The sequence below is a fragment of the Gymnoscopelus braueri genome, assembly GCF_963280865.1.
Source record: "Gymnoscopelus braueri genome assembly, chromosome: 6".
Classification (NCBI taxonomy): Eukaryota; Metazoa; Chordata; class Actinopteri; order Myctophiformes; family Myctophidae; genus Gymnoscopelus; species Gymnoscopelus braueri.
In genome coordinates, this window is record NC_137607.1 from 41,320,220 (window position 1) to 41,347,769 (window position 27,550).

Here is a 27,550-nt window from a genome sequence, read left to right on the forward strand (position 1 = left end):
GCAAATGAAAACAGAACAACAATACAAAAGCGGAGTGCATTCATGTGTCTTGTTATATGTCATATTTCATGTGGCATTTAGATACCATTTGAGTTTAATCTTGTTTGACGACCAAGGTAGAAAAACCTCCATTAATAAAGTGTTGATCCTTTCGGGCTGTTTCTCAACTCATTTTTTCCAGCCCAGCCCAAAAGCTCCGACCAGACGAGCCCAGTCCAGCGCCTCTACAGTGGGAGCCAGCTGCAGGAGGCTGCTGCACAAAGGGCCTATCTCCACCCGCACAGTGCTGACAATGAGCACATCGTCCTAAATGCTGATCCTGAGCCAGATAAGTATGCTCTGCACTTCCTCACACACACGTACAGGCACACGCACAGACACACACACACACTGCCTGCTGCCTGTCTCCACCGTGAGAAATGTTCACAGAAAAAAAGAGGAGGGAGATCTGTTTTTGTGGAGTTTAGCTATGTTTGGATGAGTGTGCGTGTTTGCACTGACAGACAAATATGTGTGCTCACTTGGTAAGGTGTTCATTTTAATACTTGCTTGTGCAAGCATTCCAACACATTGTATATGCCTACACTACGTGTGAATGTGATGTTCTTCCACTTTAAGCCCTTCGGAGGTAAGAGGCCAATTAATGGAGGATGCTGTGAAGTGTTTTTAGAGGCTTCGCTTGAGATTTAGGCTAGAGGAAGAAACATGGCCGCCTGAAAAGTACTTTATTAGCCCCTCACAGCGCTAGAGCTTTACAACTGGCAGCTGTTCCAGGTGTTGGCCTGAAACGTGTACTGTACACACAGGCGTATTCACGCATGCGGCATGCGCAAGCATCTGCGCACGCACACACGCATACACACTGCGTGGCTCATTAAGAGGAGTGCTAAGCTTCTGCGGTCGTAAGAACAGTCTGAAGCGGTGTCTATTTGCAGCCTGTATGAACAACACATGCTAAACTGCTAGCTTGCCTAGAAGCAGAGTAAAAAAAAGAAAAGAAATCAATGGAGGGAACGCTCGGGTTGTCAAGTTTGGGCATTCTGTCGCCGTTTGTTGTGGTATATAAAACGTCCCAGAAACAACTGGCGCGTTTATAGTTTCTCTCCCTAGCGCTAGACAGTTTTTTTTACAGTCTGCCGCTTACAGTCGTCAAGACCACCAAATTTGTGTTTTTGTAAGTGGCTTTCTTTTAAAACACTGCCCCCCTCCTCCTTTTTGTTCCTTTCTTTCCAAACACAGGCATATTACATTAGCATGGCCATTGACTGTCTTTTTATTGTGTGGTGTTTACAGCGTCCTGCGGTACGTGGAAGTCCACACCCAAGGATCCCTGGGTAATTGAAGGCGAGGGGGAGACTGTTGCGTCGTCACGTAAAGAAAGGGATTAGTTTCTTCTCCGCAGCTTTCTTTCTCTCTTTTCTCTCTCTCTCTCTCTCTCTTACTCTATCTCTCTATTAACACGAGAGCTAGAGTATAAAGTAAGTAAAAAGAAAATCCATGTGAGTCACCATTTAGTTTTTTTCTTGTTGATTGATTGAATACTTTATTGGCAAGATTATTTAGGCTATTAAATAACCTAATAATATTTATAATATTAATAAAAAACATTTCAATAACTATTGATATATTGGTCCAGGCCAGTCCTCTCCTCCCCTCTCCTCTCCTCTCCTTTCCTCCCCTACCCAGGCCAATCATCTCAACTCATCATATCTGATGTATCTAGAGGTCTAGTGCAGGGGTCTTCATTGGGGGGTCCGGGAACCCTAGGGGGTCCTCAGAGTAACTACAGGTGGTCCGCCAAATCTTTGTGTGATGGGGTACATTAGCCGAAAAATTGCTGATCTACAAGCTCACTATGCTGCGAGGCTATTTTCCGAGGGTTAGTGTAGAGGAAAAAGAGCAGACCAAATACTGAGCCAACAGTCGACTTGACTAAATATTGAGGTTTAAAATGTTACATGTCTGAAAATACAGATTAACATGTATCCAACATATTAATAGAAAAGATAATGTATAAACAAACAAGCAGACAAAAGAAAACATGAATTGACACAACACTGATGATAGTGCTGTCAAACAAGCCATCTATGAAAAAGTTTAATCCACACAATATTTTTATAATATATACTGTAGTAGGGGTCCCTGCTTCATCTCTCTCTCAGCTAAGGGGTCCTTGGCCTGAAAAACGTCGAAGACCTAGTGGGTATAACGTTAAGGGAACAAATGTCACATTCTCTCTCTGTCCATCTCTCTGTCTGTCTGTCTGTCTGTCTGTCTGTCTGTCTGTCTGTCTGTCTGTCTGTCTGTCTGTCTGTCTCTGGGCTGACTAATGAACATTTAAAGGGATACTTCACTTTAGGGCCGGGGACACATTTAAAAAAAATATTTAAAATAAATGAAAAAAGTTATGGAAAATTCATGGCCCCCTCACGTATTAGAGTGTCCTACTAATGCGTGAGGGGGCCATGAATTTTCCGTAACTTTTTTCATTTATTTTTAATATTTTTTTTAAATGTGTCCCCGGCCCGAGAGTGAAGTATCCCTTTAAGAGCTCCTCGGTGGCAGGATAAAGCTGCTCGCCACTATTATTCCAACCTCTCTGTCCTAAGGGCACAGGAGGATCATTTTTTATTGTTCTTCATTTTTGTTGTTGTAGTGTTCATCCTCTTATCCCTCCTTCCTTGTAACAAGGAACAAGGAACATCCCAGTCCCGACCTGGACTGTGTCCCAGTCTTTGTCTGTCTCTCTCAATGATGTCCAATTCTCTGTCTGCCTATAAGACAGGGTATTGAAAGCATACTGTAGATGCTGAGGCTGCAAACCAAACCAACGTTAACTCACCCTTTCTCTCTCTCTCTCTCTCTCTCTCTCTCTCTCTCTCTCTCTCTCTCTCTCTCTCTCTCTCTCTCTCTCTCTCTCTCTCTCTCTCTCTCTCTCTCTTTCCGTCGGCTTAAGCGACCGCAGGACTCGTGCTTTGATCTCAGTATGAATGTGTCCATTTGTGTCACTTCTCAGACGTCTAACAGGAAGCCCTGCCGGGGTTACATTTGTTGAGGCGGTGGGTTTCTAGAGGGATGTGGTTTTTGCTCGCGGATTGAGATCTGAAGCGATACTGTTTGTGGCGGACGGGGAGCTCTGTTTTACCCCTCGTCCTTTTATTCTCATCTCGTTTGATGGTTCATGTCAGCTGTATCTATTTTCATGCAAACATGAAACTGTAGACAACAGCGCTTCGCAGGGCCAAAGTAACAGAACCCATTCACGATATCACAATATTATGATAATCCAACCGAGGACATTCATGTCTGTGGCGAGCAGCAGAAGAAACACAGGGGACGTAACCGATTCAATGTGCTGTCGGGACATTACAGCATTAGGACACCAAAGTAATTTCAGCTCATCTGTTGGCTACTGTACATTGAGGCATGACAAAAGACAGCATGAAATGACTTTGCCACAGGCTGTCTGCACGCGCGTGTGCGTGTGCGTGTGCGTGTGCGTGTGCGTGTGCGTGTGTGTGTGTGTGTGTGTGTGTGTGTGTGTGTGTGTGTAGAAGCATGCATGTGTGTCTATATGGGTGCTTGTGTCTGCACAGTATGCATATATCTGTGTCTCTGTGAGTACATGTGTGCGTGCATTGTAGCACGTCATACAGTATGGTTTGGTGAGGCGCTTACACGGACATGTAGGGACACGGCACATAGTTCGTGCCGCATAGCCGCCCGTCGCAAACCACTACAAAGTAGAATTAATGCTAAGCACCTGGAATCCCACAAGCTCTCAGTTAGGCCCAATTGGCGGTAAACTGATAAATTGGGGTGAGTGGAAGTTAGAGGCCGCACAGTCTGCCAGACAGTGAATGATCCTTTTCACGTCAGGATGAGAGAGTATACGGCACCGAGAAGAGATGAAGAGACGCTTTATATTGGTAGTGCTGTTGCATGAGGGGAGACCACATGCTGGAGAAAAAGAAAGACGGAGAGAGTCAAAGACAGTGTCTTTCCCAGACGCCCCACGAGAATCCAATACGCTCCCACACGTCTGGGCATGCGGGGTGGCCTCCGTTCATACACACACACACACACTATGTGTCCATGTTCGACCCCCCCCCCCCCTTCTCACTCAACATCAACCCTGTTGCTCTCTCTATCCGGGACACACTCCCTGCCGACTTTGATGCATTTTACCACTCGATGTGTACGACAATAATCTGTTTCACCCGGACCAGGCGAAGAAAGAGGCGCCGCTGCCGACTCTCTCCGGGCCTCGCATCGTTTTTCCGGGCCCCTGAGACAAAATGGCTTCGCCGGGCGTCACGGTGCGGTTCAGCCGGCTGCTGAAAAGGGGAGAGGACCAAATCCCTCTCATACGACAACAAAACAACACTGTAGCCTTTTCAATATGGCCTCCCAGAAGGACAAGAACCCTTTTTTTCCACCGTGGAGGACACAGTGTCTATCTAACTATCCGTTCTCCACAGATGTTGACATTGTTTCTTGGTGGGTTAAGATGCCCTCCAAAGACTATTGTTCCCCTTATATCTTCTCTGTTATTGAGTTTTTTTGTTTTGTATCTCTGTTTCTGAATGAGGACCCAAGGACAGAGAGAGTAAGAGAGAGATGGAAAGCGGTGAAAGACCTCCGCATGGCAGCCGGAGCTCCGGGGGGTCTTTTTGCCCTCGAGAGACCCAGCCAAAAGGCCTCATTGTGGGAAGCAGCAGGCAGCCGCTAAGGGCTGTGCCCCGGTAGCATTGTGTGGCTGGATGGACCCGAGTCCCTCTCCAGAGAGGGGTCGAAGGTCAGCCCCCCTCTGGGTTTCTCCATACCTGCCCTATCCTACCCTACCCTACCCTGCACTATCCCCACTACACCCCCCACCCGCTTGTACCTCTGGCCCTCCACTCTCCCACACCCAGGGAGAGGGAGCTTCAATGGAAACCAGTCAACACTCTATTAAGGAACCTCTTAACATTGAGAGCTAGCAGAGCGGAGAGGCTAATTCCGTGCACCCTCCACTTGTCGATGAATAGGTAATTCAATTAATGGCCCGGCGAGAGGGAATGGCGAGTCAGAGAGGGTCACCGGCTCGACTCCCGAGTCTACGAGTTCCACATCTCAGCACTTCACGGAGATACAAATCTTATCGCTGAGTGAAAACAAAAGAAAGAGAAAAAAAAATCTGATGGCATCAAGGCTATCGGTGTTGATATGGGCGTGAGTCATAAGGTGGTGTGTCCGTGTGTGTCCGTGACTAGGTGTATGCTTCTGTGTCTGCGTGTGTGCGTGCATGTGTGCGAGCGTGCATAATGTGTGTGTGTGTGTGTGTGTGTGTGTGTGTGTGTGTGTGTGTGTGTGTGTGTGTGTGTGTGTGTGTGTGTGTCTGTGTGTGTGTCCGGGCGAATAGGGATGTTGAAAAGAGCGTGTCAAACATTTGGCTCTGCGCTGAGCCACAACCCTCCTCCATCTCCTTATCTTGACACCGCTGTGCCTCCAGGGAATGCCGGTTCTCATGCCTCCATGCACCGTCAGCAAGAGAAACACAAACACACAGCTTTTCTCTGGCCTGCATGGGCCCGGCTATGAAATGTGAAATCAGACTCACCGGAACATTTAGCCACACACACACGTGACCTTCTTACACACTCTCATGGAACCCTGTTTTTAATCCTTGTCTGGTATTGTGGTGTCTGATTGATGTTTTTTTCTTGTTGGCTTTTATTTAGTTTTCGGTATCTTGTTGGTCAAGCACTTGGTAACAGTTTTTGAAGATGCTATCTAAAGATAAATAGAGACTGTGAAGAATCACAGGAAAGTCAGGTCAGAGGGAGAGGTGCAACCAGGGTTTAATTTGCTGGGGGGATGGGGGCGAAATCCATGCCTCAGCTTTTGATATCCCTCCCTCTAGTCATTCAGTTTTCTTACCAATGGGGATATGTTTTATCCCTAATTATGGTCAACTGAATTAAATATGTGCATTTCCTTTAGAAAAATAATAGACGCTCTGATATATCTATTTATTTGATAATATCACAATTTAACAATTTAATCAAAAGATAAATGTCATCACATTAACCCTCGCATCCCCATTTGAGGCAAATTCTTCCAATTTCTTTTAACTTGAAAATAGCTAGTAGATCTACAAGCTCACAACGCATCGATGCAATGCATTGTGAGCTTGTTGATCAGCCATTTTAGCAATTTGTCATACTAAGAAGTACTTGCGTGGTTAAGAAAATGTCTCCACCTTTGTTATTTCTTCTTTTTTTCTTCTTTTTTTTTTACAAATCGAACCCTGCACTCAACAGAGGTTTGTGAGGATTTGAACCGGGGCATTGTAATTATTAGGTCAAGTCGCCACCAGGGCACCCCAGTTATGGTCCCTTTTCATCCATCCCCTCTCACCACTTCAAAGTGTTGTGACCCTTTTTTGTAAAGCTGGGGTAATTGTAGACTAGAGAGAAGTGGTTCTAGAAGAGAGACGAATGGTTCCAGGCTAGTGACGAGTGGTTCTAGGCCACAGCAGAGTGCTTTCAGGTCAGAGAAGAGCAGTTCTAGAACAGAGAAGAGTAGTTCTAAGAGTAGTTCTGGAACAGAGATGTGTTCTGTTCTGGACACTCACAAAGATGTGCACGGCAGCGATGATCGTTTATGACAGAGGATTGGTGCCGGTGGTCATCAGTGATTTCTGCCGTCAACGGGTGATATATGAGCACGGAGACGCTTGCATGACCCCAGATTAATAGTACATTAACCCTCTCCCCAGGCGGGGGCCAGTGTGGCCCCTAACACCCTGACCCCGTGTCTCCTCTCGCAGCCACAGGGGGTCCGGAGTCCCCACCTTCCCCTCCAAACTCTGCATGGCCACTACATTGTGTTCCCCCAGGACCCATTGTGTGCAGCACTAAACAACGTCCCTCTTCTTCTTCTTTTTCTCCTGGTTCTCAGACTCACTCCTATAGATCACCAGGGCATCAGGGCCCGAGATGGGATTCGTGCTGTCCAGTGTAAGCGTTGACCCCAGGGCGAGCTGCAGCTACCTTTGAGGGCTGCCTGGCAGGCCAACTCCATACCATCAGCATCCTGCTGTTAGAAATTTGTTGTCCCCCTCTGGGTTTCTTTCTGGGAGTGTCAGGCACGGGGCCCCTGATGAGAGATTTGTTGATATGATAACTCGATTAGGGCCCCAGGATGGATGACACGGTGGCAGAGAGCCAGCCAGTCAGCCAGCGTCTAGGGAGGCACTGATCCCTTAACCTCTCCTCAGGAGACCGGCAATTAGAGTAAGTAATTGGTAAGTTAGTGTTAGTAATTGGTTAATTACCAGTCTGGCCACATGTATCTAGATTGTAGCTCACTCTCACTGTCCTTCCCTGTGGATAGTGTGGGAAGAATATCAACCGTGTTCATGTTCATTAATCTTTCTATCCTTCATGGGTTTGGTTTGCTGCCTGGCTTTAAAAACGCAGCCTTGTTATTCACTTATTTTGTCTTTTCTTTTTTGGGGGCCAACTATTGTTACATTGTTCAGTCAGTATTTCCCGCCTAATGAATTAATGTCACTGTATTTTGTAGCATCATTTATCATTCAAAATACAAGTCTAATTTAAAGTCAAGTCAAACACTTTTGTATAGCACATTCACAAGGAAACGCATTTATGCAAATCATTAGAAAGTCATCTTTTCTCTCCGTTCAAATATCTTGCTGCAGCTGGCAAGGTTGACCATGGTCGCTTTTCTGTTTCAACAGGCCACGTTCTGCATGCGGCTCCTCCACGCCTCCGGTTCAGAGGAGATAATTCAATTAACGTGGTCGAGGCCTGCATCGCAAACCAGCTCTTTTTGTTCAAGCGATTTGCATTATAAAACTCCAAGCCTCCTCTCTTCCTTGAGCAGCTGAAGGTCTTCAAACTTCTCTGTTCCTTTAAAACAGTCTGTGAGATGGAAATGAAATGATAGTATACATTCATGCTCAAAGTGTTGTATCTGATAGCATTGTCATGGAAATATGTCACATTCAGTTAACATTCTGTTAATGAATGGCGACCACAGGATGCTGGTTCTAAAATCTGCCGTGGTGGATGCAGAAATGTTGGATCTTTGTAAGACTTCCATGAAACTTGTACACACAGCAAAGCAGCTTGGTGTTCCAGGTCCCATGACATCATAACTACACTGGACCCTCTAATATATAGATGATTTCAGGCTGTAAACAATAACACAGCTGCCCTGAACGGTCCAACATTTGTCAACATCCGCTTTGTAACCATTGCCCAAGGAACGACATAAACTACAAAGACGAGAAACAGCTGTTAGTTAACTAGCTAGTTGGCCTACAAAAAAAGGTCCATAGGTTGTTTTTTGTATCCATTATTATCAGCTGAGTTTGTTTTCTATTTGCTGTGAGCCTACTCCTTCCTAGTGGTGTACACAGCTGACCAGTTGTGAGCAGAGCTTTTACACATCTCCTAGCAACAACCGTCTATATTAAACAATTTCTTGTTTCTTCGGTCAAACTGAATTAAATTAAGAGTTCATTCAAGCAGACTGACCAATGAAAACCATGCATCTAGTATCACCCCTATAACAAATAAATTCATCCATGGCACCCCTAAATTACATTGTTACTTTTCACTGTAGCACCTTATATGTATGGCACATTTTACTACTTTGAAATTTAGCATAAGCGTATGATAGGCTCTACTATACCTATTTGTATCATTATAATGATGATGATGCTGCTGATGTTTATTAGTATTATTATAAGATCATGATGTTGTCCACAACAGTGGTACAAAAGTATTGGCATCAAAATATACTTAAAGTACCAAAAGTTAGAGTACTCACTATATGCAGAATGCCCCGTTTCAGAAGGTATCATATGTAGATTTATTTATTCAAATCTTTTGAAAATAGCCAACGTTTAAATAGGGCTGAAGTGGTTAATGTGTGTTTTGTAATAATAATAAAAATCCACAACTAGTAACTAAAGTTTTCAAATAATTGTAGTGGAGTAAAAGTACAATATTTGCCTCTGAGATTTATTGGAGTAGAAGTACAAGTATTTAATTGAACATAAGTTTAAGTGGTTAATACATACTTATTGTATTTCTCTGATTTATAGGCAGCACTTGGATACAGATACAAATGCAAAGACAAGAGAGAGAAAACACACATTTACTCAGCTGTTGACTTACAAAGTAAGTTCTGTATGTGTTGTTGGTTCAAAGGAGTTCAATTACCTCACCTCTCCTATTTTGGGGGGGAACGAGGGGGGTGGGGGGGGGGTCCATTCAGCACTGTGGAGCTTGTTGTCTCCACTGACCCCTGACCTGGCCTTCAGTGTGGGTTTTAGTCAGACGTGTTCAAGGTGTGGCCATCTGTGTCGCCCCATATCTTTCCCTCCTTCTCTCCGCTCCGCTCCGCTCCTCTCCTTCCTTCGTCGATCAGTGGTGTAAAGTAACTATGTACATTTACTCAAGTACTGTACTTCAGTACAATTTTGAAGTATTTTTACTTACTGGAGTATTTCCAATTTACAGTACTTTTACTTCAACTGCACTACATCTCAGAGGCAAATATTATACTTTTCCTCCACTATAATTATATTAAAACTTTAGTTAGGCTACTAGTTACTTTGTAGATTTTGATTATATTATTACAAAACATACATTACCCACTTCAGTCCTATATACATTTCGGCCATTTGAAAATAGCCGATCTACAAGCTCACAATGCGTCGCATCGCGAGCTTGTAGATCTGCTATTTTCAAAAGATGTTCATACATTTGAAAACTTGTGAAATGGGACATTCTGCATAAGGGACCAGTCGAAATTTACAGAAGGGGGTCCCTGGAGGAAAATAGGGGCGGGTCATGCCTTTCTAATTTTAGTACAAGGGAGGGTCAGCTAATTTTACTTTGAATCCAAGGGATGGTCATGCAATTTTGAATTGATAAAATAGTCCGTTTTTTATATACATTTTTAGTAGCCTACAGCAGAATTTGAAGTAATTCTGTGCATGTGATTAATTTGGATCTATATGGACAGTCGTGCATAGATTCCAGCCTAGCTCCACAAGTAAAACCAGAATCATCAGGCCATAATTGATAGCCTAATTGTTAAGACTTAGACATGGGCCATTTTCGAATTGCACAAGTACAAGCAAGCACATGCGATTGATATGGGCACATTTCCTACTAATGATGACTCAACCAGGTAAACTGGTACAGTTTCCCTTGAAATTCTAACTCCCATTTCTGTGGAAGTATTTAAGGGAGGTTTTAGTACATCAAGGTAAATACAGGCTTTTATTTGATGTATGATGACGCATCAATGTTGTCAATTACTTGGAAGTCGGGGTACATCAAGGTAAATAGTCTTTTATTTGATGTATGATGACGCATCAATGTTGTCAGTTACTTGGAAGTCGGATGTCTGACTCTGACTCTGACACTATGTGTGCGTGTGTAAAACTGTCATCCTTGAGTTGAATTTCCTTTCTGTTGTCACGCACATTAACAGTATCCACCATCGATAAAATAAAATATAACACAAATCTTCACTTTCCTACATTACTAAATGCATGGTCAGGGACCACATGCAATACCTCCACGGACCACCAGTTGAATATTATCAGTTCTAAATGTCATGTTGTTGTATTTGATGGGGAGGGTTAGGGGTGTCAAGATAACACTAATTTCACGATACATACATGATGTTGGGCATATGATATCGATATGATACATTATTAATGTTCTTTTCTCATGTATCATCAACATTGGCCATCATCTTTAGTTTAAAATAACAACTATAAAGCACTTTAAAAAACAATTACAAAGTGCTTTGTACACACAAATAAATACATTTGTGCAAGCTTAAGGGAGAAGTGAAGTTCTCACTAACTATAAACCCATTGTTTCAGAGGACAGATAGACACTAATATAACAAATATAATATAATATAATATAACACTGCATAACTATAAATTCCACAAACCTCATATTTTGGATATTCTGGACTTTACGAACCAAGTGCAGCCTAGTTATTTCCAACAGTTCCAAAAATAATATAATAACTATAATACCAGATACAGTATAATACCATGTAAACAATCTTAGATTAGATGTAGGCCTATTTGAGAGTGCAGACTGGCATAACTGCTTTGAGCATGTCACATTAACGAGCGTCAACGAGCATCAGCTGACACACAACACCTCCCCTCTGCAGTGCTTTAAACTGAAAGTGACTGCAGTCTGTTTAATTTCTCTCCAAAATATCTTGAATATGATGGAAGACATGATTAATAATTACTGTGATTATGATAAGCTTTACATTTCGTATCATACACCATACAATAAGAACTCCTATAACTTTCAACGGCAAAAAAAATAAAGAAAATACAAATAATTAAAAAAATATTATGATACAGTATGACATCTTGACAATACCTATCGTCACATTTTAATATATCGTGGGAGTGGGACAATATATCGTGACACTCCTATAGGCGGGGAGAGTTAATAAAAAAAAATTAATCACTTGGGGAGGGTCATTGATTTTTTTTTTGTCAAAGGGAGGGTCATGGCATTTTAGATCAGGGCACATACACTTTCTCCAGGGGTACCCTTCTTTAAAAATTGACCTGTCCCTAATGACTACTTTTACTTTCGTTCTTTAAGTATATTTTGATACCAATACCTTTGTACTTTTACTCAAGTCAATTTTGATTACCAGACTTTTATTTGTAACTGTTTCTACGTTGCAGTATTGATACTTTTACTTAAGTAAGACATTGGACTACTTTTTCCACCACTGCCTGAGAGAGATTGACCCCCCCCCCCCCTCCAGAGCAGTCGGCTGTGTCCTGGCTCGGTGAGGTAGAAAAATTGCTTACTGTGGGCAATTTAGTTTTGGCCTGGTAAACTTCTCAACTCCACAGACAAGGAGGAGGAGGAGGAGGGGTGAGCGGTCTGATGGGGTTCTTGTAATATTTGCTTTGATTTGATTTGTGTATTCATTTTGGCTCAGAAAACTGAGGTCTGCTGTGCCTCGGAGTTAACTTGTAACCAGATTGATTCAGTTTTTATCTAAAATGAACAATCTGTTTTTATTTGTGTGTGCGTGTGTCTCTCTCTCTTGTGAATCGGTTTGGTGTTGAGGGAAGAAAGGAGCAGACTAGAGATTTGTGGGACCCCGGTCAATTAAGTATATAGGGTTTTTAAGTGGTTAATGTGCAACTGCCAGAACATGTTCATGATACATTCAGTGTGCAAGTTAATATAAACACTTTGCTAGTATGTTACATGCAGTTCGCTTTTGCACTTTTGTAATTTTGTCAAGGTTGTCATTGTCACACTGCAGTGTGTTTAATAGTACACACAAACAAGTTTGGAACTGTAAGTTTCCTGAAGAAACGCACTATATAATGCACCATTTCACTTGTAAGGAGAGGTGATAGCCTACTGTACTTGCTGTACTATACCGTACGTGATAGTGTGGTGGCTGAGTATCACCTCTTGTAAAAAAAATTACTTAAGATAGGATCAAATGTTTTGATCCATGAGGGCGAATTGGATTTATTTCTCTGTATCAGGATATATAGAGGAGCTCTAGATACTGTAGATAGAGTGACAACATAAGGAAGTTATAGCGAAAAGAATATAGGTGCACAAATCTCAACAGAACAAAATAATAATAATTGAAAAATAAAATAAAATGACAGGGTCCACCCTTTGTACTTTACAGAATACAAATAGCTGGAAAATAAAAAGGAATTCAAAACACTAAGCCAAAGAACTCAGGCCAGAATAGCTCTGGTCGGATTCAATCATAGTTTACAGCTGGGCCACAGGTTGCACCAGTACCCAGACTTTCTACAAGACTTAAGCTTAATTTATAGGCCTACTTCGTTGCACAACCGTGACAACATGTAAATTAGCCATAACAGCTCCCTTCATCCAAGTGAGCATGCAAGTGTAAATCCACCATACCCATTTCCCAGCCATTCTCATAGCTAAAGTTTCCCCCAAGCATCCAAGGCATTCGCTCGGTTAGCCTGTTGACGTGCAGAGAGAGACATGGAGCAGATTGTTTAAGTGTGGAACATCTTCCAGAGGGAATCTCATTGACGTCTGTGTGGTTACATTTTGTTTGTGACGATCGGTGTGCAAATCAACAAGTCAAAAAATCCTCTGGTTCCAAAACCCTGAACCCAGATGGGAGGCGCAGTGACAGACGTGCACGCCCGGGACACTCACCATGAGCAATATGTTGTCTTGTAGACCACAAACTAGTGGAGTGTAAGCTCAACGATGGAAGTGCACTGCACATCCCCCTTTGGGATACAAGTCATTATTCATAACTGTGAAACATGAGGAATGGAACTGAGGAAAATAGAATAGTTCTGTTGATTTCTGTGTCTGTAGATAAATACTGCCATAGTTTTCTTTTCTTTTTTTCTTCTTTTTTTTTGCAACTTGGGTGGCAATGGAACATAAGATTAAGTTCACTTTATCAACAGAACATAAGGAAACCGTTTCACTTTCAGTAGGAAGAGCGCGCCATCTAGTGGGTCATGTCTGTGCAAGGTTTCACCTGCTATGCAAGACCTTTAATCTGCATAATATTTCTATTGCTACATAATTTCAAATTCGATAGGCTATTTTATTTTGAGAAGATTCGTTAAATATTATGTTAAATCAAAGAAGAGATAAAATAAAATAAGTGATCAAATCATAAAATCATGAGAGAACTGAGACAGACAAATCATTTCTTTCTGCTGCTGTGATGAAAAACAAAAATCAGTATGAGAACTGTTGCTCTAGTAGTGAGTCATCTTAATTGTCTGACAGGTGCCTTGGCATGGGCCCCCTCTGGTGGAACCAGTATGGAACTATATTAAAAAGGCTCATTTGCTCATGATACATCCCCTACCCTACGGTATCTCTCTTCACTTTATATATGAACCTACTTAAAGCTACATACCAGTGTTTTTGCTTGTTTAGCCCAATGAGTACAAATCATGTGTCCACTTACAGGAAGCCATTGATTTATATTAATATTATTAGGCTACTGTTTGAGAATCAACTTGCAGAGACTTACTTTAATTACTTTAATACAATACAGTGAACTTTGGTTGGATAGGTGGTTGTCTAGAACTGCTGATCCAACCGATATTCTCATATATGGGCATGCCCAAACTCGGCGTCCGTATCGCAGAGTTCCCGGGGGCTTAATGCACCGAGTGGGAAGTCGGACGGATCAGTGGATCTCCAAAAAAACAAAACCCTATATAAAAATTCCGATAAAACCACAAATCCCTGTAATATGGAGTTCTGTGATGTCATCAATATGACGTCATATAAATGATGTCATAGACTGGCCTGGACTCCATATTTGGGCATGCCTGACACAGAAATCCATATATGGGCATAAAAGAGACAGACAAACGGGTACAGCATTACTGGGTGGGGCATGCCATTCCAACGTGCACTCTTCATGGTGACATGAATTTTAATTATAGAAGAATATAGTTTTAAGATGTTTAAGAAGGTTAATCATCTGCAACGTTAATTAAAAACAACTATTGTGAATCTGGTATTTATTCCAAACATTTATAATGTGTTAGAAAATTGTCAGCAGTATATAAGATAAACACAATTAAAACTGTAAATTGCTGTTAATGATAATGTGTGTCTGGATCAGCTGCACGTTTGAGATTGAAGCACTTTTTTTTAGACTCTCCTCATCTGAGGCTATCTAGTCTAATATTAGTCTAATATTCAAGTGTAAATAGTTGTTGCTGTGATAAAGTATTCGATGCAAAATAGAAATGACTTCAACTAACAACAGGCCAAATCTCTCTACAGCATTTTGGACACATTCACACGGTTTACGCTATGACAAACCAGTTTTTTTTTAGATACGTGCCCAAGGTCAATGGGAGTAAATGTAATGGATTAGCCCTGCCAGTTTATAAGCCTATAATATCTCCCCTTGTGAAGGGGGTTTCCACTTTGGATGCGGTAGTAGATGCTTGGCTTCCCACGCAGGATACCTGGGTTTGAATCCTGGGTGCTACATTAATGCAGCTGAACCAGTATGAGTCTGGATGAGTCATTATGAAAAACTCATCTCTCTCTCTCTCTCTCTCTCTCTCTCTCTCTCTCTCCCTCTCTCTCTCTCTCTGTGTGTCTTCATCTGATAACTCCTACTTCTCACTCTCAGCTGGAATATAAATAACACCTGCTTCCGTGTGCTTCCATTATCAGGCCTGTCTGTCAGAGACACAGAGATGTCTTCATCACTGCTGTTTACCGCTTGGCTTGGCTTGTTCGTGGGACAAATCACGACCGGTAGGTGATGTAGGCTAAATGCCATTCACATAATTGCATTATATCTGTGTTGTTTTTAGTGTTAGTATCCCACTTGTTTGTGTAATCGTGTAATCCAAAATGAGAAAATGGAAGTAAGCCTGCATTCTAGGTAGGAGCACAGTGTTCCAGTGGGGTATGGTACAAAAAGCTCTTTAGATATGATGATTTTATTTAGGGATTTATACTGTAGGTGAGGAGAGTTATTTAAATTATATTCTGGTTTTACAGGGAGGCAATGCAGAGAAGCTAATATTGAGGAAATATTTGGTAGTTCTAGTTCTGTCAGTACACCAGGATTATTATAGTTGACTAAAACTAAGACTAAAACTAAAAGGGAGAAAAGTATTTTCTTAACTGAAACAAAAACTAGAGTAAAAAATAAATAATAAAATGAACAATGCACAACCAGCAAAAACTAAATAGAATTGCATATGAAATCAGCTCAGTTTTAGTTCCCCCAACTGCACTGTGGTTGCTATACCTGGTGAAATTGACTGGCTTAATAATAAACACTTTTGTAAATCATATCTCATGCATTCTTTCATCCTACCCTTTTCAGATTCAATAAATCAAGGCTTTCCTCAAAATACCTGAAAAACAAAAACTACTATTTCAAAACTAAAATAACTGCAGTATACACACAGCAGCATTCTGGATCAGTAGAAGACTTTTCATCTTGCTTGATGATAAGTTATTGCAATACAAGTTTTTTCTGCATGTTTTGAGACAGGGGATGTGCCAGATTTTTTGTAATGTTTAAAAAGGCAGTCCTTAAAAGGCTTAAAAGATCATTGTCAAATCACTGATGCGATTCTAAGCCAATAGAAATAGCCTTTCTCTTCCTGGAAAGTTAGCATGCTGACATAGAAGTGGAGTATCGAAGTCCTGACGTCCGTTATCCCCTGGATCAAGGAAATGTTTTTTCTATTGAATACCATAGTGTCATCTTGAATCGTGTCATGATAAGAACTGTGTTCCAAAAACAAACAAATCAGCCGGCGATTCTATCAGGTATGTGACTGTCGTTTATGATATTGAGTTACATTTGATAACGTCTGTGTTTGGAGAAAATGTATTTATTTTCTTACTCTTTGGATAAATTTGTACTTTTTCACTGTCAGCTGATGCTTGAATGAATAAAATCGCCGGGCTCATTTGTTTATTTTTGGATCACAGTTCTTATAGCCCACGATGCTATTGAGACCATAGACTGTATAAAAAGAATGGACGAAGCTACGCCATTGGTTTCTATAGACCGTAAATGAAGCCGATTGTTCAGGGAATTTCAACTCCGCCATCTTTCAATATCGCGTCATATCCTGCAGAATGCAACCAGACCAGTATTGGTTGGGTAGCTTGTCAATCAAGAACGGGGGCGGGGAATGAATGCTATTGGTTGTGTAGCTTGTCAATCAAATCATCCCGCCCCTCCTAGAGCATAGCCTACTTTATCATCAATTTTAAAATAAATGGGTCCATAATTTACCAAAACCTATATCATGATGATTGAAAGGAGACTTTAAACTAGTGACAGGAAGCATATAGTATTTATGACAATGTTTATTAAGGTAAGAAAATCAAGTCTAAAGTTCATCAAAAACCCATCCGCTTGCATTGAGATAAATTCTTTCTGACACCAGCAGGGGTAAAACAGCGAAACTACAGGCCATTCATATGAACTGTCACTTGAACTCTCTTCCTTATTCTAGTCCATTTCAAAGCAGGAAGCTGGGCCCTTGATTGAGACCCTATGGTGGAGATCCAGGGGGATAGCGGCCTCTAGCGGCAGTGATGTCAGACTTCGGTTCCCTATTGTTCTTGCATTAATAAAAATAAAGATCAATAGTCTTGTAAAGTGTGACCTGTTATATGAATATAGTTTGAAAATGGCCAAAGTTGTCCTTTAATGTGTTATATGTGGGAGTTGGAGGATATTCTGATCAAAGGTAACTCCAACTAATAGGGCAGGACACAATTAAACTTTATAATAGATTCCAAAATTAGAAATGTAGAATATAACTATTCTTGTATTACATAATTATACATGATAGATTTGATCCCATCTAATAATATATAAAACTGTTTCTACCCATTGTGCATCACCAGCAACTACAACAACTGCACCACCAGCAGAGTCAAAGGTCATGTTGGAATTCCAAATACAGCAAACCTTCACAGTCACACCAGAACTTGCAAACACATCCCCCGCTGCAATCCAGACCTTAGCAACCCAAGTAGTTTCAGCGGTAAGTTCATTATCATGATGTACAGAGTGTCAATAAAACAGTCCCCATATCTTCAGGGATTCCTCATAGCATGAATGTAGTCTTTTTTTTTGGAACAATAAGATATTTAAAGAGAAACATACTATATGGAAATGTTTAGCTTTTTTGTACAATTATCATTTAAGAAATCAACTTAAAATTATTGAATTGATCTTGGTGGAATAATAGTGATTATACAGTTCTTCTGGAATTATTACAGTTTTTTTCAATGGCTCCATATTTATGTTTACAGATGGACGATGTCTATAGAGCAAGATTTTTCAATTTCAATCGCAATGTTGTGAAAGGCTTCAGGTATGCACCATTCGGGCTTCACTGTGTTATTTTAAAAATAAAATGTAATTGATTAACATATTGTCATTAATAATTATGATGCAATTGTATATACAACCAAAACAATAATGTAGTTAAATGAATATTATAAGAAAAACTTGTCAACATCACTTTTATAGCTTAGGATCAGTTAAGGTAGAGGCCGAATTGATATTCAACGGGATTGCAGCACCAAATGCCACTTCTGTGGTTGATGCTCTTGTGGAGGCTGCATCCAGCTCTAATTTCTCCCTTCCTGTGAACCCATCATCTATTGTTGCAATTGGTAAGAATATTTGATTCAACAGATTAAAAAACCCTTCAGATTCTTCCGTTTTAATCACATGATTAATTATATTTACAATTTCTTGTGATTAATTGGCCATCACAAGTACTTATATGAAAGTTTTATTTTAAAGTGGTTGACCCATCAACTCAAGCAGCCACGGCAGCAGCACTTTTAACAACAATCATTACAAATTCAGATAATTTCAATTGTACTGTACATACATTCCTAATATCCATAATGAATATTGTCAGATACTGACAATAGTACAATCAATGCAACTTCACCTCCAGTCAACACAACATCCCCACCAGTCACTAAAACAACTCAACCATTAGTCAAAACAATGTTACCACAAATTGTTTTGAATTAATCACTACTAAGTTCAAGAATACTAAGTTAATACATCTGTAGCAGTTAAAAACTGTTTCTACCCATTGTGCATCACCAGCAACTACAACAACTGCACCACCAGCAGAGTCAAAGGTCATGTTGGAATTCAAAATACAGCAAACCTTCACAGTCACACCAGAACTTGCAAACACATCCCCTGCTGCAATCCAGACCTTAGCAACCCAAGTAGTTTCAGTGGTAAGTTCATGATCATGATGTACAGAGTGTCAATAAAACATTCCCCATATCTTCAGGGATTCCTCATAGCATGAACTTAACTGTGATGTTGTTCTCTGACAAAGGAACAATAATGATATTTACAGAGAAATGGAAATGCTTAGCTTTTTTGTACAATTATCAAGTAACGTATCAACTTAAAATGATTGAATTGATTGAATTTTGTATAAATACCTACAGTACACCATGCTTCAACATGTTCTCAGGAATATTCTTATTCATTCATTAAATGTAAATCTTTTAATCATAGCCCATTAAATGATCTTGGTGGAATAATAGTGATTACAGTTCCTTTTTCTTTTCTTTTTTTTTTTTTACTGTTTTCTCAATGGCTCCATATTCATGTTTACAGATGGACAATGTCTATAGAGCAACATTTTCCAATTTCAATCGCACTGTTGTAAAAAGCTTCAGGTATGCACCATTCGGGCTTTATTGTATTACTTAAAAATGTTTAATTAATTGATTAACATAAGTCATTCATCATTTTGATGCAATTGTATATAATACAATTGCATATTATGACAAAGCAACAATGTAGTTAAATAAATAAATGAATATAAGAAATATTTAAGAAAAGAATAATAAGAAAACTTTTCAACATCACTTTTATAGCTCAGGATCAGTTCAGGTAGAGGCTGAGTTAATATTCAACGGGATTGCAGCACCAAATGCCACTTCTGTGGTTAATACTCTTGTGGAGGCTGCATCCAGCTCAAATGTCTCCCTTCCTGTGAACACATCATCTATTGTTGCCACTGGTAAGAATATTTGATTCAACAGATAGAAAAAAAATCAGAATCTTCCTTTTTAATTACATGATTAATTCTATTTCAAATTTCTTGTGATTATTTGGCAGTACAAGTACTTATATGAACGTTTTATTTTACAGTTACTTCACCACAAACTCAAGCAGCCACAGCATCAGCACTTTTAACAACAATCAATACAAATTCAGGTATTACCATTTCATCAATCCTAATTGTCTCCGCCAGGCCGAAAGGCATGGCGAAAGTATGTTTTACCCCCTGTCCGTCCGTGTGTCCGTCCGTCCGTGTGTCCATCTGTCTGTGAGCAGCTAATCTCCGGCACCGTTAGCCCGGTCGCTGCGAAACTGCGCACACACACTCCCTGGATGCCTTCATTTTTCTACATGGGCATGTTATAGCGCCACCAGGAAGCCGATTTGTGCAAAACCTATTTTTTTATATTACTCCTACACATTTTATCCAAACATAAGCTAAGGTTGGCTTCCAAAGTTTACAGGATTGGTCCGTTTTGAACGAAATGCCTCAAATCATGAACGCAGCTTGCGATTTCCATGAAATTTCACACGCACATTCCCACCAGGCCGAGGAAGAAATGCCACTTGAATTTTCAAATCAGCCTCATGGTGGCGCTATAACAGGCCAATTTGCGTTTTTAACATTTGCCTTTATAGCGCCACCAGGAGGCCGACTTATGTAAAACACATTTTTTGTTATTACGCCTTAAGATTTTATCCAAATTTCACGCAAATCGGTACACATGATCTCTATAGTCATGTGATCAAGATGGATCTGTTTGATTTTTCATATTCCATCCTGATTGGCTAACATTGACATCTAAAGTTTGCAGGAGTGGCCCGTTTTGAACGAAATGCCGCAAATCATGAACGCAGCGTCCGATTGCTGTGGAACTTTGCACGTACATTCGCGCTATGTTGAAGAACAAATGCCACCCTTTTAACATTGCCCTATTATAGCGCCACCAGGAGGCCGATTTTTGCAACACTTTTCTTTTTTATATTACTTCTACAAATTTTGTCCAAACATCACGCAAATCGGTACACATTATCTCTATAGTCAAGTTATCAAGACGGATCCGTCCGATTTTTCATATTCCAACCTGATTGGTCAATTCCGAACATTGCTGGCCCACAATAACCTACCTGACCTGGCGGAGACCTTTTTCTAGTTTAACCCTGTATTCTACTCTGAGCCAGAAATAAAGAAACACATGTAGCCAGAACTTAACAATGTAATGTAACCTTTCCATCAGGTAATGCAACTTCACCACCAGTTAATGCAACTTCACCACAAGTCAATGCAACTTTACTATATACTCATGCAACTTCACCACCAGTCATTGCAACTTCACCACAAGTCAATGCAACTTTACTATATACTCATGCAACTTCACCTATAGTCCATACAACGTCCCTACCAGTCACTGCAGCTACTACCCCAGGTAAAACAACTGAGCCATTAGTTAAAAGAGCTTTACCACTAATCACTTTCAATATATCACTACTCAATCAATTCATCTCCACTTAATGTAACCTTTTCATCAGGTAATACAGCTTCACCACCAGTCAATGCAACTTCACCACCAGTTAATGCAACTTCACCACCAGTCAATGCAACTTCACCACCAGTCAATGCAACTTCACCACCAGTTAATGCAACTTCACCACAAGTCAATGCAACTTTACCTATAGTCCATACAACGTCCCTACCAGTCACTGCAGCTACTACCCCAGGTAAAACAACTGAGCCATTAGTTAAAAGAGCTTTACCACTAATCCATTTCAATATATCACTACTCAATCAATTCATCTCCACTTAATGTAACTTTTTCATCAGGTAATGCAACTTCACCACCAGTTAATGCAACTTCACCACCAGTCAATGCAACTTTACCTATAGTCCATGCAACTTCACCTATAGTCCATGCAACGTCCCTACCAGTAACTGCAGCTACTACCCCAGGTAAAACAACTGAGCCATTAGTTAAAAGAGATTTACCACTAATCACTTTCAATATATCACTACTCAATCAATTCATCTCCACTTAATGCAACTTCACCACCAGTCAATGCAACTACAACCTCACTACCAGTTAATGTAACCTTACAACCAGTTATTGTAACATCTCCATCAGTCAATGCAACCGCACCACAAGTAACATTCATTTCAATCAATTAATCATAAATTAATCATGAATTCCTTGTCTTCATCATCAATTAATTAACCAAAGTGATATATTATTAGTTAAGAATGTTATTCCACAGTTACTTGATACATGAATTTACATGCAACCATTTTATGGGCCGGTGGCTTCTATGCCCTGGATGAGTGCTCATAGGGCGGGCAGGATTAGTGAGGCAAGTCGTTCTCTGGATAGGCGTGAAACTGTGCACGCACAGAGCAGAACCTCTGCCCCACATTTTACACATTTGCCTTTTATAGCGCCACCAGGAGGCCGACTTATGTAAAACACATTTTTTGATATTAAGCCTTCAGATTTTATCCAAATTTCACGCAAATCGGTGCACATGATCTCTATAGTCATGTGATCAAGATGGATCTGTTTGATTTTTCATATTCCATCCTGATTGGCTAACATTGACATCTAAAGTTTGCAGGAGTGGCCCGTTTTTAACAAAATGCCGCAAATCATGAATGCAGCGTCCGATTGCGGTGGAACTTTGCACGCACATTCGCACTACGTTGAAGAACAAATGCCACCCTTTTAACATGGCCCTATTATAGCGCCACCAGGAGGCCGATTTTTGCAACACTTTTCTTTTTTATATTACTTCTACAAATGTTGTCCAAACATCACACAAATCGGTACACATTATTTCTATAGTCAAGTTATCAAGACGGATCCGTCCGATTTTTCATATTCCATCCTGATTGGTCAATTCCGAACATTGCTGGCCCACAATAACCTACCTGACCTGGTGGAGACCTGTTCTCCGAGGAGCACTTTTTCTAGTTTAACCCTGTATTCTACCCTGAGCCAGAAATATAAGAAACACATGTAGCCAGAACTTAACAATGTAATGTAACCTTTCCATCAGGTAATGCAACTTCACCACCAGTCAATGCAACTTCACCACCAGTTAATGCAACTTCACCACCAGTTAATGCAACTTTACCTATAGTCCATGCAACTTTACCTATAGTCCATACAACGTCCCTACCAGTCACTGCAGCTACTACCCCAGGTAAAACAACTTCACCACCAGTTAATGCAACTTCACCACCAGTCATTGCAACTTCACCACAAGTGAATGCAACTTTACTATATACTCATGCAACTTCACCTATAGTCCATACAACGTCCCTACCAGACACTGCAGCTACTACTCCAGGTAAAACAACTGAGCCATTAGTTAAAAGAGCTTTACCGCTAATCACTTTCAATATATCACTACTCAATCAATTCATCTCCACTTAATGTAACCTTTTCATCAGGTAATACAACTTCACCACCAGTCAATGCAACTTCACCACCAGTTAATTCAACTTCACTACCAGGTGACACAATTTCATCACCACTCAACACAACTTCACCACCAGTCAACGCAATCACCTATCATCTATTGCAATACAACCCTCGCCGGTCACAACAACTTACTATAGGGGTCAAATTCATGCACATAATTAACGATGAATTAACACTTAATTTATTATTTAAGCATTAATTAATCATAAATTAATCATGAATTCCTTGTCTTCATCATCAATTAATTAACCAAAGTAATATATCATTAGTTAAGAATGTTATTCCACAGTTACTTGATACATGAATTCATATGCAACCATATTATGGGCCACACGTGGTGTGTTTGTAGATCTGCTTTTTTTTGGTGGCTTCTATGTCCTTGATGAGTGCTCATAGGGCGGGCAGGATTAGTGAGGCAAGTCGGTCTCTGGATAGGCGTGAAACTGTGTACGCACAGAGCAGAACCTCTGCCCCAAATTGTTCACATCGGCCTGTTATAGCGCCACCAGGTGGCCGATTTCTGCTAAACACATTTTTTTATATTACTCCTACAGATTTTGTCCAAACAAAATCACGCAAATCGGTACACATTATCTCTATAGTCATGTGAGCAAGACGGATCTGTCAGTTTTTTCATATTCCATCCTGTTTGGCTAAGATTGCCATCTAAAGTTTGCAGGAGTGGCTCGTTTTGAACAAAATGCCTGGAATCATGAACGCAGCGTCTGATTGCCATAAAACTTTGCACATTCCCACTAGGCCGAGGAAGAAATGCCACCCTTTTCATAATATTGGCCTATTATAGCGCCACCAGGAGGCCGTTTTTTGCAAAACAAATGTCTTTATATTAGTCCCACAGATTTTGTCCAGAAATCGATCACACAAATCTCAGACTTAGTTGAATGAGAACAGATATTAAGATTTTTGTGAGGGTAACGTTGTCATTATTATGAATGTATATGCTTGTGCCAGCGTATTTGCCAGCCTGCGATTGGCTAGTCCTTTTGGCTTACATCCAATAAGCCAGAGGGACAGGGGCATTGTAATTGGCTAATTAGTATTATGGATCCCAGAAGCCGGACAGAGGCACCTAATTAGCTAGTTCTAGACAATAGCTTTGCGAGTTTGCGGGACGCATATAGTTGTCGTTAATGGATTTGAAACATATTTGAGAATATAGGTCCAGTGGTAGAAAGTAACTAGGTACATTTACTCAAGTACTGTACTTAAGCACAATTCTGAGGTATTTTTACTGGAGTACTTCCATTTTTCAATAACTACTCCACTACATCTCAAAGGCAAATATTGTACTTTTTACTCCACAATAATTATTTGAAAACTATAGTTACTAGTTACTTTTAGATTGGGTCATTGGGTCATTGTAGATTATTATTACAAAACCACTTCAAACATAAATATATCCACCTGTTTCCGCGGGAATTTACTGGAGCAAAAATCCTGTGTGGGAAACATCCTGCGGACGGACCGAAAGCAGGAAGTAGCGGCTCAGTGTGTTTACATTTGCCAGCAGAACGTAGCTGTAGCGTCACTGGTCGCATAGCCTATGCGACCAGTGACGCTACAGCTACGTTCTGCTGGCAAATGTAAACACACTGAGCCGCTACTTTCTACTTCCGGTCCCCCCGCAGGAAGTTTCCCACACATCAGGAAACTACCCGCGGAAACAGGTGGATACTTTGTCAATTCGAAAATAGACAATCTACAAGGTCACAAGGCGTCGCAAAGCGCCACGTTGTGAGCTTGTATATCTGCTATTTTCAAAGGATTTGTATTCATTTTATACATACCTTCTGCATAATGAGTACTTTTACTTTTGGTACTTTAAGTACATTTTGATGCCACTACTTTTGTACTTTTACAAAAAAATAATAATACTTGGTTGTTCACAAGAACTACACCGATCAGGCCTAGTTTGAGAGGTTCACTGCAGACACACAGGGGTGAAAACAAGATCTCCTGGCGGAGATAAACATATTTGGTTTTAAAAAAAGAAAGAAAATAAATAAATAGAACATCTGGCCTTAGACATAAAAAAAAATGTTTTTAGGGTTGATTCTATATTGTCACTGATGGAGAAATGTTGACCTTTCAGCCAATTGTGACAACTTCACCAGGTCTGACTATTTGTATGCTTGCATGTGTGTGGTTTGTCAGTGTGTGACTATCAAGCCACTATATTTATAGTCTTGTAAATCATCCTCAGAGCTGACAATCTTTTCTCCTGCACAAGTCAAGATGATCTCCAGCAATGGAGAGTTGACTGAAGATGAAATCGCATCTCATATTGACAAGGTTTGCTCATTATCATCTGTGTGTGTGTGTGTGTGTGTGTGTGTGTGTGTGTGTGTGTGTGTGTGTGTGTGTGTGTGTGTGTGTGTGTGTGTGTGTGTGTGTGTGTGTGTGTGTGTGTGTGTGTGTGTGTGTGTGTGTGTGTGTGTGTGTCATCTGTTATAATTGTGATTAGCTAAGGCTGAAGGATCTGCTCAAAGAATACATGAATGATTTAGTTCCTGTATGCCATGAATATTTTTTGGGGGGAAAGAACATAATAATTATTCTCTTAAGTTCATCATTTGGATTCTCTGAAGTAGAATGGATACAATTACGACATAACTTTACAAACTGAGAAATTGTATTGCTTTGTCTTTCACTGACATTTTTAAAGGTTCTATGACATTCATTTTCACTTTTTTTTTATTTTTATGTTTTTTGCGGGGTTATAAATTCAATTACACCCAAAAAAACTGAATAATTAGGCTGAAAAGTAATCTGAGATTGGCCCTTGGATAGTGAAGTCACAGGCCATTAATCCCGCCCACTCTCCTCCTCGCCCCTCCCATCCCCTATCCTTTCCTTGGGGGGGGGGGGGGGGCGGAGCAGAGGTGATGATTGACAGGCAAAATCCCTCAACAGCGACACCCGCAGGCAAAGATTTCTTTTTTCATTGCAGTTGAAAAGGCTTTAGAAATGTGAGAGAAAAACACCTGCAATGGCTCACTAGAGTGGAATTTTCAGTTAAAACTTTTTGTACACGTTTGAAGGACCATGGCAAAGACTTTTAATGTGTTGTAAAACTGAATGTCATGAAACCTTTAAAGTACATTCATTTGATTGAATGCTGTGCCATATTGATCATTCTATCACTTTCAAGTTGATATCTGGTTTTGATATCTTCTTTTTCAGTTTTTTAAACAGATCAGTGGGAATGCTTTTGGACCATTCAAGGTGACTGTGAAGCGTGTCAACAAGCAGAAGAAAACAGGAACTTAATCACCAAACTTCAGCTTTACCTAAATGTAAATGTTTGGTTTTGTTCCATGATATGAATGTTTATGACTAATAGGTAAACCTATTACTACTACTACTAATGACCTATCTTGGGCTACCAAATGTGCCACAATAGTTCTTTATGCGGATGATTTGACATTATATTACGGGCTAAAGCTTGATTTAAACTGTAATTCGGCAGTTCAACAAGTTGAAAGTATTTGGGGATCCTTAAAGGAGGCGTTCACCCAAAAAATTACTTATTTTCTATCAATTGCACACCCCATGAAGCCTTCAATTCAGGGATTTATTTTTGTTTTTGTGGCATTCCTAAGCCAATAATTTGATGACCGGGTGTATTTATAAGAATCTACTTTGTGTCTCCTACCGGATACATTAGCCGGTAGGAGACGGGAATCAAATTATTAGCTTAGGAATGCGACAAAAACAAAAAGAAATCCATGGATTCAAGGCTTCATGGGGTGTGCAATTGATAGAAAATAAGTCATTTTTTGGGTGAACTACTCCTTTAATAAAATAAAATAAAATCTATTAAGCTATTAAGCTCTCAAGATGTCTGTTTGGGTTCAGATGGCATTTTCTGTTATAAATTAATTGTATACATTAATTGATTAATAAAATTAATGACATAATGAGTACTTTTACATTTGGCATAGTATGTTTTAATATCGGTCTCTACTGACAGTAGCATGCCACTTATCACTCCCTTCTGCTTTGCTTCTATACTGCTCCGAGTGGATCTCTTTTTTAGGACTATAGTTACTTACATCGGGCACATTATACAGGCGGGTGGGGTTTGATAAACAGGTTCAGGTATCACAGCACTATCAACATCACGTATTTCAAAGCTGTCCATAACAAATAAAAAATGACAACGGTAACATCTGAACGGATAGAAGTTGACCTCTCGGAACTAGAAAATGTGAGAGTAATGGAACAAGCTTTTATGAGTGTTGCACATCCTATATTTATGCTCCTAAAAACACTGATTAGTTTTGGTTAAATTTGGAATTCCGCCCCCCCTACGTCATACATATGATGTCATTGACATGATGTCAGAAACCCAAAGGGAAACCACA

At 40.3% G+C, this 27,550-nt stretch overlaps 1 protein-coding gene across 2 annotated transcripts; it reads left to right on the plus strand.

The window, feature by feature from the left end:
* Nucleotides 1-270: 270 nt before the first annotated feature.
* On the plus strand, nucleotides 271-27,339 carry LOC308087763 (uncharacterized protein). Of its 2 annotated transcripts, XM_080431915.1 has the most exons (17): nucleotides 271-332; nucleotides 15,270-15,353; nucleotides 17,481-17,620; nucleotides 17,892-17,953; nucleotides 18,112-18,257; nucleotides 18,709-18,848; nucleotides 19,240-19,301; nucleotides 19,503-19,648; nucleotides 19,780-19,845; nucleotides 20,928-21,116; nucleotides 21,220-21,408; nucleotides 21,512-21,637; nucleotides 22,735-22,881; nucleotides 22,987-23,028; nucleotides 23,132-23,194; nucleotides 25,387-25,475; nucleotides 26,367-27,339. In XM_080431915.1, exons 1-17 carry the CDS (start codon nucleotides 311-313, stop codon nucleotides 26,451-26,453), a joined length of 1,800 nt encoding a protein of 599 aa, XP_080288041.1. In that variant the 5' UTR covers nucleotides 271-310; the 3' UTR covers nucleotides 26,454-27,339. The 2 variants fall into 2 exon arrangements, with proteins under 2 accessions (XP_080288041.1, XP_080288042.1); XM_080431916.1 differs by lacking the exons at nucleotides 20,928-21,116; nucleotides 21,220-21,408; nucleotides 21,512-21,637; nucleotides 22,735-22,881; nucleotides 22,987-23,028 and having other exon boundaries at nucleotides 26,367-27,334.
* The last annotated feature ends 211 nt before the right edge of the window (nucleotides 27,340-27,550 follow it).